This window comes from Solanum verrucosum, unplaced genomic scaffold (genome assembly GCF_900185275.1).
Source record: "Solanum verrucosum unplaced genomic scaffold, falcon-dt-bn FXZP01000028.1, whole genome shotgun sequence".
NCBI classification, from domain to species: Eukaryota; Viridiplantae; Streptophyta; class Magnoliopsida; order Solanales; family Solanaceae; genus Solanum; species Solanum verrucosum.
Window position 1 is genome coordinate 379,757 of NW_026020183.1, and position 22,615 is coordinate 402,371.

At 33.6% G+C, this 22,615-nt stretch overlaps 3 protein-coding genes across 3 annotated transcripts; 2 read left to right on the top strand and 1 right to left on the bottom strand.

Annotated features, from left to right (window-relative positions):
• The first annotated feature begins 5,518 nt into the window (after positions 1-5,518).
• Positions 5,519-9,926, top strand: LOC125829245 (small ribosomal subunit biogenesis GTPase RsgA 1, mitochondrial). The gene is made up of 5 exons (XM_049508494.1): positions 5,519-6,261; positions 7,782-8,003; positions 8,101-8,295; positions 8,414-8,607; positions 9,500-9,926. Exons 1-5 carry the CDS (start codon positions 5,596-5,598, stop codon positions 9,678-9,680), a joined length of 1,458 nt encoding a protein of 485 aa, XP_049364451.1. The 5' UTR covers positions 5,519-5,595; the 3' UTR covers positions 9,681-9,926.
• Positions 9,927-13,666: 3,740 nt separating this feature from the next.
• On the top strand, positions 13,667-18,819 carry LOC125829243 (65-kDa microtubule-associated protein 8). The gene is made up of 11 exons (XM_049508491.1): positions 13,667-13,856; positions 13,942-14,145; positions 14,982-15,239; positions 15,376-15,588; positions 15,831-15,986; positions 16,070-16,229; positions 16,315-16,466; positions 16,550-16,637; positions 16,881-16,954; positions 17,929-18,003; positions 18,235-18,819. The coding sequence occupies exons 1-11, from the start codon at positions 13,773-13,775 to the stop codon at positions 18,556-18,558; spliced, it is 1,788 nt and encodes a 595-aa protein (XP_049364448.1). The 5' UTR covers positions 13,667-13,772; the 3' UTR covers positions 18,559-18,819.
• Positions 18,820-19,697: 878 nt separating this feature from the next.
• On the bottom strand, positions 19,698-20,296 carry LOC125829260 (nuclear transcription factor Y subunit C-2). The gene has a single exon (XM_049508511.1). It carries the CDS (start codon positions 20,265-20,267, stop codon positions 19,821-19,823), a length of 447 nt encoding a protein of 148 aa, XP_049364468.1. The 5' UTR covers positions 20,268-20,296; the 3' UTR covers positions 19,698-19,820.
• Positions 20,297-22,615: the final 2,319 nt, after the last annotated feature.

Sequence of the window (22,615 nt, forward strand, 5' to 3'; positions counted from 1 at the left end):
AATCTCAAGAATAATTTTAACTTAAAAACTTTTATCCATAATCATGTTTTGAACCATACAATTAATTCAAACTCATAAAAATGGATTAAAGACCTTGCTTAACAATTATGAAAGGATATTAAAAATCCTTAAGTCATTCATACAAAGTACTAAGTTAAATAAAAGGACAACTAATTTATCATAAGAAACTTAACAATTATATCATATTCAAAAATTTGAACTAAATAGTTGGTTCAAACTCATAAACATGGATTCAAAGCTTTTCAATAACTATAAAAGAACATTAAAGGTTCTTTATGTCATTCTATAAGTTTAAGAGCCCGTTTGGATTGACTTAAAAAAAGTAACTTTTTAAAGTGTTGAAAGTTATTTTAAAAATAAGTAGTTATGTATTTGGATAAAAGTATTGCGGTTGAAAAAAAGTTGTTGATGTGTTTGGCAAATAAGTATTGTTAAACACTTTGTTTTATCAAAATGTCTGAAATACCCTTAAAACTACTAACATAATAAAAAGTTGATTAATCCAAGGTTTTTATTTCTAAGAAAAATTTAAAAAAATCAATTTATATTTTAATTCAATTTCAATAACTTAATATTTAAGTTAATTTAAATGTGCAACTTATTTTAAATTTCAAAAATATATAATTTGAATAGATCACATTAAAGAATTTGGGAATAGTTTAAAAGAATTGAGGGTAAAAAAATAATATACTTGGTCAAAGTAGAATGACTTTTAAGTTTAAAAAAAAAAAAAACAGAGGTCACCCTACTTTTAACTTTTGACTTATTTTAAGTCACTTTTGACTTATTTTAAATTGTTCTTATGATTGTCAAACACTCTCACAAGTCAAAAACTGACTTTTAAGTCAGTTTAACCAACTTAAAAGTCATCCAAACGGGCACTAAATTACCTAACTTCAAATGGATTTTGGGATTTGAAAACTTGAATAACAAAATAAAAAATATCTCTCCCAAGGATTCTTCTAAATTAAAAAAATAAATGTTAGAAATTAACAGCAACTATCAGAAAATCACAATATAAGGAGAATAAAAGGACGAATAGAACTTAGACAATTTTAAGTCCACTTGTTGCTTCTTATTTGCTGGTGCTGGTGCTATTTTCGAACATTTTTAAGTCCAAAAAATGTTATTTCCAGCCTTTTGAGACTGCTAAAACTGGTGCAAAAACCAAGTGTTCTAATTTCGGCCAATTTGAACCCAAAACACTCTCATTTCAGCTCTTTTGTGCCCCTATTGTTGCTTTTGATTTTGGGTTTTTAACCCAATTTTCGCTTCTCGTTTCTCAGCCTTTCAAGGCTGCTGTAGTGGCTGGCTCTTGGGTTTTATCCCAGTAATATTAACCTCATTTCAATTGGCTTAAAGGAGGTTGACTCAAGGAGAGCAGTATGCAAGAATAGGAGTCCAATTGGACTCAAACGGGAGAGTTCATGCCAAGAAAAAAAGGGGAAAAGATTAAAAACAACATTTGGATGATATCAACTTGAGCTTAAAACAAACAATGTCATGTGAGCTCAAAAGTCTAAATGACATGTTTATCATGTCTGAAATTATACCAAACTTAACCATATACTACTATTAATCACAGAAAAAATAAAGATAAAGTAAATATAAATTAGAGAAAAGAACTATATCAAGTAAACATGGACTTACTGCTTAAAGAAACAAGCTGATGTCAACATGAATTAATTTAAGACATGACACATATAGCCATATTCAAACACAGCAATGAAGAAAAAACTATCAAAAGTAAGTAGAACTCTATCTAGAGTTACTGAACCAGAATTACAGCAAAGAACATCTAAGGGCAATCGAGGGTAGCACTTGAAGATTTACGACAGTTGAGGTTAGATTAACTACAAACAGTAAAGAAAAGACTGGTATATTTGCACCTAAAATCAGTAAATAAACACGAGAACATATTTATAATAATGTCAAAATTATTTAAACATCACATAATTTCATAAGCAATTCAGAATCAATGTATAAAATAACCTGTCCAAGATGGAGGCAATAAACAACAATAGGCAGCCACAACTTAAATATGACAACAACTAAACAGAGGTTTCCTACTCCTACTTAAACACAACCTTTGATCAAACCAAAAAGGAGTTCGAAACAGATTCAAGTATAGTTTAAAGATAAACAACTTTAGACTCAACTTAATCAAAGTTTTAAGTCAATTCATTTAGCATATACGAAAGACAAACAAGAAAAAGCAGGGAGATATAAAATAACTTAGAGAATTTAAACAAGGATCTAAGTAGAGTAATCTAATAAATTTTAGGACGTATAAAAGCTATGATATGAGCTTTCATCCATCCCAACCTAACTCTTGGGAGAGTGCTAAAGAGCAGCCCCAAAGGTAAGCAATTTCTCACTCAAACAGTCTCTCGATTGACATTGAGTGCCAATGGTCTGTTATTTGACAAATCACACCAACAGATTTTACAAAATGGACAGACATAGATGGCATTTCAGCAACAAATACAGGCTTCAAAGAAAAAAAAACAAAAGATGAAAACCTTAAAACTGATAAAACTAAACTCCATATTTCAGATTTTCGTTACCACTTAGATAGGTGAATCAATCAAGATAAACTAGATACTTCAGAAGCTTTTCCAAATCAAAATAAATACAAGTTACAGACTCCAACCTAACAGCTAGGAATGCTTGAACACGAAAATCACAACTCTAACTCCATTCAACACTAATTAAACCTATCCCAAGACAATCGCAAATGCTGAAATTAAGGCATGACTATCTTACATATAAATTAACCGAGTTCAAAAATGTGCAATTTTGCTATTTTTTTTAAGCTATTAGAAAAATACTTAAACAGCTAATGCAAAACACATTTCAATGAACAAGACATAATTAAGAGCCAACATAAATGTTGAAATAAAGAGAAGATTACCTGGTTGTGGGCAGCGAATCGGACGACAAGTTTGACGGAGACGGTTCCACCACCTCTTTCAACTCGAACGACCACAAAAGCCACAAAACTTTAAACTATTGAGATGAGAATTCCCAAACCCTTTTTGGGTACTCTCAATCTCCAAAAACCGTCCCTTTGAACAGTAAATGGGGTTGGTTTATATAGAAACCAAAATAGAAGAAATCTCGATATGGGACTGTTGCAAATTGAAAATCGTTTGAGAAACGATGTGGGAGAGGCCGAAATCTCCAATTTTCGCAGTGGATAAGGTGTATGAGCTGGAGAGTGTACGAATTTGAAATGAAAATGAAGAGAAAAAGGAAATTGGAATGGACCACACCATGGTTGCCTCCGGAAGCTCCGCGTGTCTTTAGGCTCGTGCTAAGCACGCAGATTGTACGAATATGAAGTAAAAAAAGGGAAATTTAAGGCGGAAAATTTGGGAATGAGTTCGTTCTTTGGTTTGTTCTGTTCTCGCGTCTCTGTATTGAGAATGATGAGGAGAAGAGCATGGAGGATTCTGGGCTTAAGAATGGGTTGGGTCGCTACAAAATGTTTGGTTAAAGGCTATTTGATGGTCCAAATTTGGAGTGAATTAAGTCCATTAAGATGGTTTCAAAGGGAACAAGTCCTTTGATTTATATATCCATCAAATTTAAATTGATAAAACGGGAATGAAACGAATTATAAACTCAACTAATTACTCAATCTTCTTAACTTTTAACAACACAAAATAATTGTTTCGAAAAGAAAAATCTTAGTTAAATTGTGAACTAATCAGTTTTAAAGGAAATAAGATGAGTATTTAATTAAAACTCTATTTTTCGGTAAAATGATTTTCTAAATATTTATTCAAAAATTGAAAATTATATAAATCTATATATTTTAAGTATATAGAGATATATTTTATAGAAAAATGGGAAATTGCATTGAAAATGATTTCAAAAGTAATTTTTTTATTATTCAAAATAATTACTTCAAGTTGTTTGAAATTTAAGAAGCTTGAAAATTAATTTAATAGTGGAGGGCCAAAATTGGGTGTCAACACAACTATATTACATACTCGTACATTCAATGTACTGATGTCATTTGACCTGCATCTTTAATGATGCATATACAGATTCTTGGGATCCTCAGCAAGAGTCTGTTGCGATCACTTCATCCGCTCGTCAGCTTTTGAGTGAAACTTTCTTGCTTCCAGAGGACTTCGATTTTATGGGTTGTTAGTAGTAGTTCCCTTGAGGCGCCGTGAGTCTTGTCCCAACACTCATCTTTGTACAGTAGAGGCTTCATAGATAGACAATTTTAGAGAGTCTTTCAGTTTCAGATATTTTATTTAAAACTTATATTTCATACTCAGTATATTTAGAGAGTTTTGAGATTTATTACACTATTAATTTAACATTTCTTTTAGTTTGATGTTTATGTATGCATGAGTTAGTCTTCCGCTTGTAGTTAACCAGGATGAGGGTTCGATTAGGGCTAGTAATGGTTCTCGAATGTCGCCCATGTCTAGGATGTAGGCTCGGATCGTGACATCAATTTTCGCCAAGCTTTCCAAGCTTTTGCTTCTCTTCTAACTTTCGGTAGGTTTTCGCTAATAGCTTCTGCTTCTTTTCCAACTTTCCAAGTTACTATTTCGGTTCAAGTTCCGCAGTAGTGTCGCGACCAGCGATAGGTGACCGACAACCATTGATTTCAACCGCGACGACCACCCTCCAGTTATTCGATCTATATTTGATCATTTTCTGTTTTCTTCTTTAGTTTTCTTTTTTGTTTTTTTGATTTTCGCTTAAGTGTGGGAAATCAATCTTTTTCGCTCATTTAAGCTGAAAAATCAAACCAAAAAATTGTAAAAAATTGAAGTTTTAAAAAAACCCACTAAGCAGGCCCATAACAAAAAACTGAATTTAATAAACCGAACCGAATTATAACAAACCAAACTAAATTTTTTTAAAAATGAAATGAACTGAATTAATTTGGTTCGGTGTTCGGTACAATAATTTCAAAAAAATAAAATAAAAAAAAATCGAATCCGAATCGAATTACCGAATGTCCAACCCTAATTACTTATACCTCATGTGTGTTATGTATCAATGTAGACGAGACTCTGCATCACATTTTCTTCGAATGCCCTTTTTTTTGCTGCAATATGGGACAAGGTGCTACAATGGATGAACATCCAGAGATGTTGAATGGACCGGAAGGATGAACTAAGTTGCGCAATTGTTTATGCAAAAGGCAAATCATCACATGCAAGCTTATATAGATTGTCCCTAGCATGCTGCTTGTATTCAATATGGAAAGAGAGGAATACTAGTATGTTCCAGATGAAACAAAGATATTCTGAAGCACTCTTGCGAGATCAAAGCTAAATGCACTTATCTATTATTCTTTGGAGATTATAAGTTAGCCCTTTACATGTTGTAATTGTGACCCTTTACATGTTTCTTATGCTCTTTAACTTCCACTTTGGTAATAAAATCAAATTAGTTACCCAAAAAAAATCACATTTTTGTGTCCAAATTAAACCTGCATAGTTGGTGTGTGTCTTAACACACTGGATTCTACCCAGCGACTCTCCAGAGCTTCACTACAAAACTTCTTTCTGCTAACACTTCACTCTTCCTTTTACACAAATGAAGATTGCTTCGTTTTCACTTCTTCGGCTTCCTTTCACCGTCTCCGCCACTCGTCATCGCTTCTTCTCCGCCTTCATCGTCGCCGCCGGCCGTCACCAAAACCCTAACAATGTCTCAAGGAAGCTCCAACAACCGAATAAAAATCTCCTCAAAGCTCGTGAAACTATCAATAAACATTTCTCTACTCTGGCACCGATTCTTTCTCTGGAAGACAAGCCTCAACTCTCTCACGACCAAGCCGTAGGAACTGTGGCCTCTGCACAAGCGAATTTCATGCGCGTTATAGTCCAACATATTCCTCCAGAAACTTCTGTGGATCCTTCTGGAAGCTTCAGTAAGGGTTCGGGTGAAATTGGAGTGGAGTTGTTGTGTGTGGTGAAGGCTGTGTTGAAGAAGATTAAGAGGAGAGTTTTGGTTGGGGATAAGGTTTTGGTAGGTTCAATTGATTGGGTGGATAAACGCGGAGCTATTGAGAATGTATTTCGGAGGAAGACAGAGATTTTGGATCCTCCTGTAGCTAATGTGGATCATTTGCTAGTGTTGTTCTCTATGGATCAGCCAAAAATTGAACCATTCTCACTCACTAGGTTCCTCGTAGAAGCTGAATCAACCGGAATTCCTCTCACTCTTGCCTTGAATAAATCAGAACTTGTTTCTCAAGAGGTTAGAAATACACAAACACTGATATTCACTCCACATGTATTCAAGCATTTGATTAGTTGACAAGTACTTATTGCTTGGATAAATTGAGTTGCTTTTGCCACTAGTAGATGAATAGTAACCCACCGGTTAGATGAGCATATTGTTATATCAATCAGCTACCTCCAGGATTTGAGCGTGGAGGGGGCGCCAATATTGCGGCAAAAAGTCACCCGTGCTTCCATGAACGTAGTCATTTTTCATTTTAATAAATAACAACATAAACAAAATGCAGTCACAATATACTCCAACCATCTAGAAAAGGACTAACTGAAAAAAGAGGGAGGAGATTTAACGCTACTTATTCCTACTTAATGCTACATATTCATAATCAGGGGCTTCAACATTAATAGAGAAAAGACTGACTGAAAAAAACAGTTTCAGCTAATATCATCATATTTGAGGGTAATATACTTTCAAAAATAGTTCAAATATAGCATATTTCCTACATCCATGTCCAAAAACACACATTTTGATTCATTGAAAGTTAAATGTGTTGAATTATACGTCACAAGGACCAAAATCAAAATTTTCATTAATTTGGAGACCAAATATACAGTTTTCTCTATAATATAGAATTTTCAATTTATGATTGACCTAGTAGAAAAGGTCAAAAGATTATGGCCTTGCCCAACAGTAAGGCATACGTTAAACTCCAAATAAAAAAGAATACATTATGGAATGTTGTAGCTTAAGATTTGATCCCAAGTAACTGAGTAAAGGGGCACAGTTGAGGGGCACCAGCGTGCCGATTTAGCTTTTGTGCTTCAGAGGTTCTGGTTTGATATATGATCATTCTTTCATGGTATATAAGATTTATACAAAGAAATTTCTGAGGTTAGCAGGTGCCCGTGAGCCCCCCTCTCAATAGGGTAGCTCTGCCACTAACTACATCTCAATCCCAAACTTGTTTGGTTTGGTTAAATGAATTATGTGTAGCCATTTCACAGTTCAGGTCCTTTATCAGCACATCACTATGCCTTGGGATGATTCCTAGTGAGTGGTTACTTGTTAATTTGTTTATGCATCCTTTTACATGTCTGTTGTCATTTCTTTTTTGATTTTCTCAAGTACTAGTTGCAATGTTTGACGTTAGATTTATATACCATTTCTTAGAATGGGATACACATGTCTTTGCTTTTGTATTACCTTTGTAATGGGCTAGGATGTGAGGTGAAAAATACAATACCAGATTGTTATATTTTCAAAGAGTGAACTCAAACTGACAAAAGAGAGAAGCAAAAGAATAGAACACACAATTTTAACAGTATCATTTTTTTATTTTAAAAAAAACTAGAACACACAAGGAGGATTCTGGATTGTCTATTTATGAAAATGTGTTTTGACTGAGAAAATCATGTAACATTCTATGCACTATTGACTACTTCTTTATGTGCTTCAGTTTTGATACTACTTTCCTCCTTCCTGTTTATATTTTGTGGTCATTTCTCTAGACGCTGAAAGCCAGTGATCAACTTCTGCAGGAAATAAAAGCATGGAAATCTAGGCTTCGTAGTTGGGCCTATGAACCAATCTTTTGCAGTGTTGATTCCAAGCGTGGACTTGATACACTCCAGTTTATTATGAGAGAACAAACATCTGTCATTGTTGGTCCAAGTGGCGTGGGGAAATCCAGCCTGATCAATGCTTTGAGAGGCAATAAGCACATTCTTGGTGCAGTCGAAGAGCAAAACTCGTTTGATCCTGTGCGTTTGTCATTTTTCATCATTTTATATTATGTATAACATTATTTTGTTTAGAACCCTGTGGTTTAGTGTTTCCTTTTCTTTATTATGATAGCAGATTCTAGGGAGCAAGTGGTATGGAGAGCAACGTGTGGGGGAAGTGTCAGTAAGAAGTGGCAGAGGAAAACATACGACGAGGCACGTGTCTTTGCTTCCATTGCCTGATGGGGGGTATCTTGCTGATACTCCAGGATTTAACCAGCCTAGTTTGCTTAAAGTGACAAAAAATTCTCTTGCACATCATTTTCCGGAGGTCTGTCCTGATGGCGCTGCTTCGTCTCTAAATTTTGTTTATTTGTTGAACAATATCTGATTCAATCTATCTATGTGGATCTCATGAGTAACTTCCAATCTTATTACTATGGATTCAGATTCGCAAAGTGCTTAAAGATAGTGAACCTGCAAAGTGTGCATTCAATAATTGCTTGCATCTTGGTGAACCGGGGTGCCTTATAAAAGGTGATTGGGAAAGATACCCATATTATCTTCAGTTGCTTGACGAAATTAAGATCAGGGAGGAATTTCAGTTGAGGACCATTGGAACTAAACGAGAAAGTGATGTTAGGTACGTTCGGAATGCCTTTATACTTTTATGAGATATTTATCAATTCACTTGTACACAACTAAAGGTATAACTTAAAAATTTCTGCACAAAGTAAGAAGTCGGAGATAATAATACTATGAGTCGGTCAAGTACAAGAGATGTATGGTAATCAGGTTCTTTGTGTTTCCGAGTTCTTTAAAGTATGTTATATCTTTTTTAAATTATAGTATTGAATGTGAGATATAAAATTTTCTGTGTATGTTTGATGACCAAGTATTCTTATAGCAGGTTGCTTAAATTTGGCATTGGCGTTTGTAAAGCTTTTCCATTAAAGGAAACTCACACTGAAAACTCTAAAAGTGTGTTGCCATCCTTGAATCTCCTGCTGTTTTAATATTTGTATTTTTGCTGATGTTACTTTTAGAATGAAGTGCTGATTTACACTTTCTTGAGATTATTATTTTCTAGACACTGAGATTCCATATGCTTTAATTATTACACCACATAATCCAATGAGAAGGATTACATTTCTTCACAAATCAAATATGGAAATAAAAGGACATTTTCCTCGGCAAAATTTGTGCTGGTAGCTTAAACTTGTTGTTGTTCGGCATTTCCTTATTCATGCAAGGGAACTTCTTTTCATCAGAGTACTTGAACACTTGATTCATGGAAAGGTACCTCTTGTCCATCAGTACTGTAAAACTTAAGTATTGCAATTTAGTGACTAGCCTACTATTATGGTTTTTTTGTGCTCTATTTCCCTACTCAATTGTTTATTTTATTTTCTATAATCCTATTGTTAATCCATTTGCCTGAAATAGCAAGTATATTTCATCTGCGGGGTGATGCAAAAATCATTCTAACCTCCCTTCCTAAAGAAACATAAATGTTTATGTAAAACATCTTGCAGGTGCAAAGTAGGAGACAAGGGAGTTGTGCAAGCTGAACCGCGGCTGGAAGCCAAGAAATATAGGAGACAATCTCGTAAAAGAGTGAATCAGTCATTACTAGATGAACTGGATGACGATGAAGACGATACACCAGAGGATGACAATCCTATTCTAAGAGCATTGAGGGAAGAAAATAAATAGAAAAGCTAAACATTTGAAAAGATTCTGAAAATTTTCAGTAGGCATGCATCCTTTACACCTCAATCCTTCTTGGCTTGTAAATAGTGATTTTGTTGTAACATCTTGTTCTTAAGATGAGAGTGATTGACGGGATTGCCAAGATGTTGTAGATAACAAATGTTCTGGCTGGCACTGTGTCTCAATGCTGTGGAAGCTCTCACGACGACTTAGTGCAGTATATTTGATAAAAAAGGTGATATGCATTTCCTTCTGCCTCAATTTTTTCCATCTTTCTGTGATTATTTGGCAATGCTATTATGCCGGGTATCCTAATGAATGAAGTCATAGTCGGTACCCATTATTCGTGTCTGGAAGTTGCTGATCGTACCCCTTTCAGGATATTACGAAGCCCTATATTGGAGTTCCATCGTCTTTTTCGATTGAATATTGTTTCCCTACGAGCGGGCAAATGGATGTTGAACAAATATCTGCACAAGTTTTACTCCCCTTGGTGTTGGGTTGGAAACTCACTAATAATTGTTTTGGTAAGTGTTGCAGGGCATCTTGTGGGGAAAATAGCAAAAAAAATATCTTGTTTTGAGATATTGATTAGTGATCGTATTGCATTGCACTAGTTCAAATGGATAGGATAGGACCGTTCAAGGTTTATCTAAAAATCTTTTCAAATTGAGAATTGAACTAAATTGATTAATTAAATTAATATATTTTTTAGTCTCGTTTGGATTTATATTTTTTAAAAGGGAAAAATGACAAAATATATCTTCGATTTATCATAAATCGGAGTTTGAAGTCAAAAGGGCTACTCTTTTTTTCCAAAATGCATGAAAGACCACTGTTGTTTTAGTACCAAATCGGACAAATTGCTGCCCCATCAGTGATATCTCTGCTCATTTTTAACCTCATTAACGCCGTCAAACAATAAAATTTCCTTGAGAAAATTGCGCGATTTCTTTAAAAATATATTATTTTTTTAATAAAAATCGCTACTCGCGCAGCAGTGATTTCGTCAAAAGAATTTCGTTTTATAAATTTTATTAATTGATGTAGTGATTCTCAAAAATGCATTTCATGTTCACATTTTGAGAAATCATCACTAAAACAAATAGGAATGAGTTACAGGCTAACCCCTGGTACAATTTGATGTGCCTAGAAAATATCATATATTATATGTCATTTTCTTAGTGTTATGAATATTCTTCGACTTGTTTCACTATGTTCTTTTGTATTTTTATGTTAGTTAATTATTTTGTACAGGATTTTGATGTCTAAATGATCAAAAAGCAGAAAACACAATAAATTATCAGATTTAAGCTATCTCGTTTGTATAATTCGCGAATTTGTATAAATTCGCAGGTTTGTATATTTCGCGGGTACATTTGTATAATTCAATTATTTTTGTATAAACTCGAAATAACAAATTTATACAATTACAAACATCAGAAATATAAACAATTATACAAAATATATTATACAAATTATGAGTTATACAAAATCCGAATTATACAAATGTGCGAATTATACAAAACTAAAAAGTTGAGCTGCGTAATTATGACTAAAAGTAGGCCGCGAATTGTAATTAAGGCAAACTATAGCTAAGTTAAGTAATTAACTATTATATGTTTGCTTATATACGTAATTTTCCCATTATAATTACTTACCATGCTGTTTTGTGGGACTAGACCTCAATCTTATTAGGTTCTGTGCTTGAAAGTGATCGTTTTATATCAATTTAAAAGGTATAATTTTAACGTACTTGTCGTAAAGTATGATTTTGAAATTACTATTTATAAAATTTTATTGAGTGATCATTATTTCTCAGGTTATATCTTCTGTGTATTCTCGATAAACAGAGCCAAGAAAATCATTTTACTCTATTTAATCTTGAAATTGAATGCACTTTGAGGTACTTCAAACTTAACATTGCTATGAACATTACTATTGATCAAGTAGTTGCAACTACAGCTTCACAAATGGTCCATGCTAGCATATATGAAGAAATACATTTTGAATAATCACTAATGAAGCTAATAAAATAATAAAATTTTAATGTTGAACTGAATCTACTAGGATCCCAAATATCAGAGTGGACTAAGAAAAAAATAAATCATGCATGATTCTCAACACTATGCTAAAAGATACTAAAATAGTGTGCCTGTGTTTTTTACATTGGTACGACTATGTGGACATATTAGGCAAACTAGGCACCATTTTTTATAGTTTGAACAAACTTGAATATCCCAAATGTTTGTGAATTAAGTTTAGAAGATTTGTAACTAGACATGTTATGGAAGAGTTATAGGAAAAGTAAAATATTTAAGGTTGTGTAATTCATATTCTACACCAATTTTTATTTTTTTTATCTTGTATTGCGGTCCTATATGGCAAACGAGTTCACAAAAAATAATATGCACAAGTCAAATGATTGACTGATGCAAAATTAAAAGGACACTTAGGGACATAAAAAAACAAAATTTAAATTGATAGAGGACAAGGGTTAGCTTGTACAACTCCTTTTGCTTTGGTTTGAATTTCATTGGCTAAAATAATAGCCGGAAGAAATAAATACTAATATTTGACAAAAGTGATTTATCATCAATAATATTTTATCATACACACTAGAATCCTAAGACATCTAAGGGTATTAGACTATGTGACTGAGGCTATTTGTGGTGATGTCTTCTTACTTGTTCGTATTAAAAATATTGATTGTAATCCTTTTTACATAAATAAATCAGTTGATTGATTAGATCTATAGTGTCAATCTACGTAACATGAGCATTCTTGGGTGGTCGACCATGCAAAGAAAAACATATTTTTGATTTTTTGAGCTCCTCATTAAGAATTCTAAATTAATCATGGGACTCAAAATTTAAATTCTCGAGAAGGGTTGTACACGAAAATATGGAAAGAGATTTATCACATCCAAACACATCTAACATCTTATGAAATTTGACTTGAAAATAATAAGAAATAGAAATTTGATTGTCTAAAAGATTTAGATCTCACTGAAAAACAACCTACATCGACGCATGAACTTTAATCGTTGTTGAATCTAACGCTTCTAATGGCGCATGAAAAGTACATTACTAGAAAATTGCACAGTACCTAATTTTCTTTTTCTAAAATTGTTGAAAATTCGCACAACAATTAATTTCCCTTTAATTCTCTAATATCATGTGAAAAATAAAGGAGAAAAATGTTGTTGAATTATTTACCTACATTATTATAATACTGAGCCTTATTTATAAACACAATATGGCAGTGTTTCTCCAAATAGGATATATATACAAGTCATATTTCTATATATTCTAACACATACAATCAACAACTTTAGTCAAATTTTCTTGATACAACTGCTATTGTTAGTGATTTTCCATTCAAATACTTCTTGTGAAATACTCAATTTGATTTAAGAGTCATAGTACCCCTGAGATAATAATATTAACCAAGAGAAGGAAATCAATCACACTATAACAACAGTCTAATTAAAATAGCTACTAAGTCTAATAAAAAAGTCAAGGTGTTCATGCAAAGTATAATACCTATTTTGGTGAGGTAATATGTATATAATGAAATATTTGAAGTGCGCGTATACTTGGTCATATACCACTGTTAATTTAAAAAAAAGTGTGTTAGCCATGTTCCAACACAGACGAATATATGCTGCAGCAATGCATAAAGCACATTACAAATTTTGGATAAAGATTGCTTAGGAATGAAGTTTGGATAAAGCTTCCAGGAGGAACAAACATAGTGCAATCTAAGTTCTCTGCAACTGAATGAGAAACTATATCTGACAGATAAAGACATAAATGCATATTGTTTTCTTAAAGTTAAAAAATAAGATAACAAACAACTTTCAGAATAGAACACCATAGGGAACCCTTGAACTCAAAGCTTCATCATCACCTAACCTGACCAACCTTTTCTTTTAAGCAACTATTTCATACTCAAAGATCCCAATTCATCATTGTCTCATTTTTTTATTACCTCATATAATCTATTCTATAGGACATTAAAAATTTAATTGATTACCAGAGAAAGACGAGCTCCAGACTTGAGTTCCCTCCACTTGGTAGCTAATCTTTTCATATGGGATCTGTTCAAACGCCAATTGGAATAAGAAGTTCAGCATTGCTCGAGACATCATGCGGATATTTACTGCAAGAATTACAGGCATGTTCTCTAATTATAGTGTGCATCATTATGTTACTAAGTGCATTTGTGGACTAAAGGAACTTTTTTTTTATTGGTAAGACAGATGATTTGGGATGAAGTTGGAGATGATCAATTTGAGAGAGAAAAGGTCTTACTGAACATTGAACAGGAGTGCCTGGACGTTTACAGAAAGAAGGTTGACAATGCAAACATATCCAGAGCTCAACTGCATCAAGAATTGGCAGATTCAGAAGCTGAATTCACCCATCTCCTTTTGTTACTGGATGAAAGATCACTCCCCGGAAGGGTAACTTTCTGAATTCCCTTTTCCAGCATGCTAATCAAATTTTGATGCTTAGAGGGTGAGATCACCTCTACATGCATGCAAATATATAGCACAGTAATGAATCTATCTAAAAATGTCATTAGCAAAATTGAAGCAGTGAAATATATTTAAAAGTCGTGCTATATATTTCTTGCTATGACTATTTGAGTAATTCACAGATAAAAGAGCTACTGTATCAGCTTCGACCCTCGTGATTCTTTCCATTACCCACTGCTGGTAATATGTACTAACATTTTCTTGTCAAATTAAAGAGTGTGAGTTTTCAGTAATTGTGCCAACCTTAATTTCGCGAATTCATTTCCATAAGTTGATACAGAATCAAGAATGCTAATAAAACTAAAATCACACAAATAAACAAGAAGTGGAGGACAGATGTACAGTCAGAGGAATGAATGAAAATGTATATGAGCTGAACATGACCAAAGAACTCTAAATCTATGCAATGTAGCTTGCCTCTACCGGCTTAATGGACATCAGTTCCTAAAGTATCCGAATGAAAATGTATATATTGACAAAAGCTCATGGTGAAAGGTGGACCAGTCTAAAAACAAACATCAATGAGACAACAGATCGCCTTCCCCTTCTTTCCCTAACGAGGAGCACGCACCCACACAGATAGTATTACTGTCTGTTAGCATCATGACATGACTATGACTAGGATGTTAGTTAGATCAATGACCTGAGAGGATATACATGCTTTTTCTTTTTTTAAAATTGAAACACACCACTGGATCTTTTGCATAAGAGATACTCAGTGATTGAACTTACATAACAAGGAATGAATTTGTATTCGGCAGCCAGAAAAGATGACTGGAACACTAAAAGAACAGCTAGAGTCGATTGCACCTGCTCTGAGAGAAATGCGAATTAGAAAAGAAGAAAGGGAGAAACAATTCAGAGCTGTACAAGGACAAATTCAGAAGATTTCTGCTGAAATAGCAGGTGAATCAGAGTACAATGATTTGTCATCAAATGTTTTAGTACATGGGAATGATCTATCACTAAAAAAACTAGAAGAGTACCAGAATGAGCTTCAGCGGCTTCAAAATGAGAAGGTACGAATGAGATACTCAACCTTTGTGCCTGGCACTATAGCTAAGATGCCATCAACTGAAAGGTTTTGAAATTTCTTGTTTACCCATTTATCTTCTTCCCTTTTTTGCCTTTTACTACTCTGTTCTTGCATCGAAGATCGAGAGACTTCAAAAGGTTGAAAGCTACATTAGCATGATCCGGAGCTTAGCAGCAATGCTGGGAACAGATTCTTCTTTGATCATTACAAAGGTTCATCCAAGCCTGAATGAGTTATCTGGACTGTCAAAAAACATTAGTGACAGTATATTGGAAAAACTTGGCAGCACAGTTCGGTCATTAGAAGCAGATAAGAAAGCACGGCTTGAAAAGGTAATCTCATCAACTCAGCACATTCTCTTATCTAAAAACAAGTATGCTCTTTTTTGGTTCAAGTAGCCAACAACTCATGACAATTGCAGACTTAGTATTCGAAAGCCACTGACTAAGCAAATTGTAAAGAAACATAATTCAAGTGGGGCAAATTCTGTCCTTTATTTGTTTTGTAAGTACAGGCAAAACGATCAATAAAATCAGCAAAATTACTCTCCTCACTATGCTTTGTGTATTTGTAGCTTCACCAACTAGGGAAATCATTGACAAACTTGTGGAATCTCATGGACACACCCCAGAAAGACCGTGCAAGGTTCTCCAATGTCACTGCTTTGATATCGTTGTCATCAAAAGATATCTCCACTCCTGGAAGCCTTACTCTGGACATAATACAGCAGGTCAGTGACATAATAAAATTACAAATTATTTATCCTCCAGTACTACGAGGTAAGAGATTTTGAATTTTTTTAAAATTTCCAAGGCTGAGACAGAAGTCAGGAGACTGGATCAGCTAAAAGCAAGCAAGATGAAAGAGCTTTTCCTTAGAAAACAAATAGATCTTGAGGAGATATGCAAACGGTCCCACATGGAAATTCCCTCACGGCTAGAGATGGAAAGTATTATGAAACTAATGAACTCTGGTTGGTCCAATTTAAGTGTTCCATTTTTTAATTATTAAGGTGACATACTATGTTTGAAATTGATACTGACCAAAACCTCCAAAAGGGGAGATTGACCATGCTGATCTCCTCACCAGCATGAATAAACAGATAACACAAGCACAAGAAGAGGCATCTAGCAGGAAGGCTATAATGGAGAAGGTAGAAAAATGGATATTAGCTCGTGATGAGGAGCTATGGTTAGAAGAGTATAGTAGGGTCAGTTCCTTCACCTATGAGACTCAGTAGCCCATTTACTTTTTTTCATCACCTCTGTTCATCTTAAACATCCATATTTTCAGGACGACAACCGGTATTCTGTAAGCAGAGGTGCTCACAAGAATTTGAGAAGAGCAGAACGGGCCAGAGTCATGGTTAACAAAATACCAGGTATCAAAATATTTCTGCTTAATGGCTTGCCATCACCAATATCAGCCTAGTAATGGGCAGCCATAATTGTGACTTAAACAACTACCTGTTGAATGAAAATATGACTTAATCAATTAACCAAATTGTGCTTCTACAAGTTAGACAGATCCATTATGTGTTATCCAGTAAAAGGTGAAAACTTGATTAGATTCTGGATCAAGGATTAGTTAATTTTGTTGCCTTCTTTTTTTGTTTTATTTGCAGCTTTGGTGGATATGCTGATAGCCAAGACTAAAAGCTGGGAAGAAGAAAGAAAGAAACCTTTTCTATACGATGAGGTAAGAACTTAGTAACTCATATCCCCAAATAAAATACTTTTATTGGTTAGTACAAAGAATTACTCATAGTTTCATATGAAGTATTGGGCTTATGTCTATCATTCATTCACTTGAAGTTAAGAGAAACTGATTTGGATTTATCCATGGTTTTTTTAAGTTTTCATCCCTTTAGACCATGCAGAAGCTAATGCTGATAGTATAGAACACCATGACAGTTCAGTAACATCTTCAATCCTAGTCTACTTCATCATTATATATACGCTTTTTGCATACGTAAATAAGAGAGGTAGGGGGTCCTTTATCTGGTGAGAATATAAACAATCTTTTTGGTAAACACCAAGAAACAGCCAACAAAAAGTATGCCTGCTTTCTAACATTTTCTAAATGTGAAAAGAATCACTAAGAAGCATTGGAAAACGTAACAGAAGTAGAATCAAACATAAGCATCTTAATGAATTAACTATAGACCTCATTAACCATGTTGGGTTCAAAAGAAATAACAAAGTAATTTGGCCAGAAACTTGAGATGCAATGAAAATGATTGCAGAATTTAATCGAATATATTTTCAGAAAAAGGGTGAAAAAAAGAACTGATGTTACTAACTGCGCCTATTTATAAGACATGTTCATCAACAGAAACAACATCAACTTAAGACTGAAATGCTACTAGGGAGGACCAGCAACAAGTAGTCATGGAAAAAGATGGCATAAACAACATTGCCCTTTAATTTGGTGTTGCAACAGAGACATAAGGAATGCATACGAATCTTTTCCAAATGTTGAATAACTAGATGAAGGTTAGCTAACAGAATTAAAGTGACCTGGCCATATTCTAACTGCCGGGATATCTGAATGCAATAGAATTGAACTCTGAGAAAGCAATGAAAGTAGTAAACCATTTTGGCCCTCCAGTTATAGGTTAATTCAATTATTACCTAGTCACATCTTACATAACAGAAGTGCCTGACCCCCAGGTACCGCTGTTTGCAATGTTGGAAGAGTATAATTTGCTAAGGAAAGAAAGAGATGAAGAGAAACAAAGACAACGGGTAAGCACCACAACCATGTAAAGAATTTCCTTTGTTATTCACAGTTTCACTTTTCTCAGCTTCTATGTACAATATTTAACTTCCAATCTTTTCAACAACAACAAAATCTCAAATCCAAGATACGTTGGAACATTTCCAATGTATCCAACATTCACATAAAATAAATGAACAATGTGTACCTCAAAACTTAATCATTACCTCCTTTTACAAGATGTAATGTTGTTCTTTCAGGAAATGAAGAAAGTGCAGAATCAGGTGCCGGTTGGGCAAGAGAATCTCTTTGTCCTAAGGCCAAGCACCAGCAGCAAACGTCTTTCGGATAGAAGCCTGAATGGAGGGTTCAACAATGTTACACCTGTGAATAAAAAGTCTTCTTTGGGTATACAACAGCTAGGATCAACTCCCATCAACACACCACAGCAAAGCATTTCTTTTTTAAAGAAATCCAAGAAAGAAGACCACAGAAAGATCCTCTCCCGTAGTCGCTTTGCTTTTCATCCAGGAGATGATTCAGCTTCAGTAGTCTCATCATTTTCAGGCCCCTTTTCACCTTAGAGTTTGTGTGTTAGATTTTGAATTTATTTGAGTTCACTAATTTGATAAATTCAGATAAATCCTTAATAGGAAAGTAAAATCATGCAAAAGATAATTTACATTGTCTAGACTTTCTACAATTGTGTCACCTTATTCAAAAAGGACACAAATAGACAGTGAGGGCAGTTTCTGCGAGTATGTACAAATAAAAACCCAAGTAGAGTGTCTAGTTCCCTGGTTACAAGCATCAATACATTCACTCTTTGTTTGTTTTTGCTCAAAGGCTACTTCGTTAATCCCGTTATGCTTATTTCTTAGAGCAAGCACATAAAGATGATCTTACACAATAGGTTTCATGCAAGGGGAATACTGCAGTTTGGCTTCTACGCCATGAGATCTTTTCAGAAAGATCACAAAAGCCTGTATCTTATCATCAGCAGCATGAGTATGAATGAACAACCTGCCTTCTTTGGCAGATTTTACTTTGAACAGATAAAAGCATAACAAGACCATTTTTTATTCATTAGTCATTGATGAAGTGGAGTTGTTTAAGTGACATTTGCGAAATTTACAACATTTTAATCTGCATTAGGAAGACTTAAATCAGGCAATCATTCATCAAATAAGAAAACAAAGTAAAACATTTGGCTCTTTTAGCCTTACAAAAGTTCAACTTAGTCTTGACCATCCCTTTGAGAGATAAACACCACATTTAGGTAAGCGCTTACATAAGTAATTTAATGATGGCTACAAGCTTTCTTTATTGTCCCGGAAGGTCGAGTATTCCATGGAGAAATGCAAGATAGAACAAAAAGTAACGAAGGTGAAACAGAGTTGGCAGCATCCAGTCCAGAATATCTTTAGAAGGCATTGTTGAATGAATTAATGGGATACATGAACATCTTAGAGTTCTATATGAACCTCATTTTACAAGGAATTCATTCTACTTTCAAGTTCTGGATGCTCATGTATGGATCATTATGTCAATAAAGGCTTATTAGAATTATCCAATCAAATCAAAATGGCCATTGTATTAATTCCATCTAGAAAAACATCCAGGAGCTCACATGGGCAGTTCATATTCATACAAAGCTCTCAATCCAAGTATGAAGAGAAAATCAGCAACTAATGTCTCAAATATCATAGATTGGCCTCTGGCAATGCATAATCACAAGTCTACGGAAAATAACAATTTCTTTTCAAATTATAATCATAAGCTCTACTCTGAATGTGAATATAATAATTTCGCACAACCATTCAAAATAGTATGTAAACACAGAGTTTTAAGTGCACTTCTGAAAGAATGCCTCAATTCTTCGAGTTCCGGAAGGAAGTGGCTTATCTGTCGATGATCGAGGACGACTTTGAACCTTTGGAGACCGATCCGATGGCTGTGAAGGCATGGGAAGCGAATCGAGAAGGAAATCGCTAGTAGGTTGATGCCTTTTTACGGCAACTCTTAAATGCTCGAGCTTTATGGTTTTTCTCTTCTTCTCCAGAGCGACTTGTGCAGATTTTTCTGCAAGTAATTCAAGGAAAAGCTCGGTGGAACTAGCGATGAGATGTAGGGCTTCTGAGTTTATCTTGTTGATGTCCTGGTCCAGTTTCATGATTTTCTTCACTCGGCTTATCGGAATCTGGAGTTGGTGGGTCTCTCCGGCGACGGCGACAGCGACGGTGGAGGTTCCTTCTTCATCCTCTCCGGCCATTGTATCGAAAGCTCTGGTCATCGAAGACAACTGAAGTCAACATTGGGTTTTAACGCCTTCTGAATTTGGCGGGAATGTGTTTTTGCCTTGCCGCCTAACCAGATTTGGGGAAAATCAGGTGTGTTTGGCAGGAAGGAAAATATTTTTTATTTCTCACCTTCGGTTGGTTTAAATGATTCAAACAAAAGGTTATTCAAATTAACTCATTTTTTAAAAATTTAACGAAAAAATGACTTTCCTTTCAAAAGTTAAGAAAAATTACTTCATTCTTCAATATTTTTTTCTTGACTTGCCCCGTACTTTGTACCCGATAAATTTAAATTCTTAAATTTTCTTATTTTTAAATTTTTATATATATATTTTACACCTACCCTTAAGGCTTAAACCAACCCCCAGCCCGGGAAACCCCTACCCCAAAACCAGCCCCCTCCACCAAGTTCTAAGACTGTTATTGCTAGTGCTCATGAAGGCGGTAATTTTGACATTATCATCATTTTACATTAAAATATACACACACTTTATGTATCTGATACTACATCATGTATTTGATGCATACTTCTGTAATGTATCTAATATGTATTTATTAGTGTCTGATCAATTTCATTACTTATATCTACTATGTATTTGATACACATTGAACGTGTACATGATATATGATACAATGACTATGATACATACTTCATAAAGTTGTTCATATACATTTAATTTAATGTTTCATATAATAACAATGCAACAAACTCTGTCATAGTTTCAATGAATCATATACAACATAAATTTTGTTTATGTATGTATTTGTAGTTTAATTTATCTTTTTTTTATTAAAGTCTAATCTAGATACAATTTTAAATAATAAGTAAACACAATAATATTTAGATACATTAAATCAGTTCCAGATATATGCTAAAAAGGTATAATTCATATACAATTTTGTAAATTCTAGTCCAAATACAATAATACTAAAATTTTAATTTGATGTATTAGTGAAAATTCATTATCTTTCAAGAAAAGATATAATTCGTGATGATTTACTCAAAAATTGTAAGTTATCATACACATGATTTACACCCATTTAATTTTTAAGTATACATAATTACATATATGTATTTCGCATGTATTCAAGATACATGATTTGGATGTGTCAGATACATGTATCTGGCGAACTAAAAATGGAAATATCCATGCAACAAACCTATGTCATAGTTTAGATTAATCAAATATACAAATTCATCTTTGTATATGCATGTATATCTGTTGATTAATTATTATTTTTAAATAAATCTAATGCAGTGACATATTTTTAAGGATAAACTAAATTATTAGACATATATCACTATCATATATTCTTATCTTACCTTTATTCAAACAGTTACATATATTACCACTTTTAATATTTTATACTATTTATATTAAAGATACAATCAAATATCATATTCCTTAAAATTAAGATTGATTAATCATCTTTACATTTAAACTCCACAATTAATTACATTATAATAACAATCAAATATCTTTCTCTCTCATCAACCTCCTCCAATCTCCAACTCCATCAGTATCTGTCCCAAAACATACACAATAGGAAAAAAAGATGAAGCACTAAAAACACCAGGATATATTGAAGAGAGCAAACCACATACAATCAGCTTCCAAAGCCTCAAGAGAACTATTAGCCTTAAGAAAGCTTCATCCTTAGTAGAAATAACCTTCAGAAAATATCTTAATATTATTATATGTATTTGTTATGTTATTACAATGTGTTTGATTATTTTCGTATGTATCTGATTTACATGTATACATTATGTTTTAATTTAGATGCATTGTTAGTTATGTATATGTAGATACAAGAAATGTGTATTAGCTTTTATGATTATTCTTTTAATTTTTATTTATCTCAGATATACGTGTTTATTTTGAGATACATTGTTATTTAAATTTTGGTAGAAACATGAAATGTACATTATTTTAGGTAGTTTTCACAAAAAGAAGGAAATGATTTTGAAAGTTTTGATATTTTTTAGGAAGTTGTTATGGTAGAACAGATACTCAAAGTTGTTAAATGAGTGATTTACTCCACTAATTGAGCAATTATGTTATGCTACATAAATAGACACACGTTTGTAATGTATCTACTATTGACATATTTCGAATACGTGTATCTCGAAGAGGAAGCTCGAAATTCATAAAAACAAATTCGAATTTCAAAAAAGAAAAGTTGTTCACTTTGTTGTTGCTAAAGGATTGATTTCCTCCTTAAATTAAACATTTTAGTTACAATCCTTAATTAAACATGTATCTTGTTTTGTCAATTTTGCGGATACGAGATACATGATGTATCCAACCAACGAATGTGATACATAAAGTAATATTTGAAA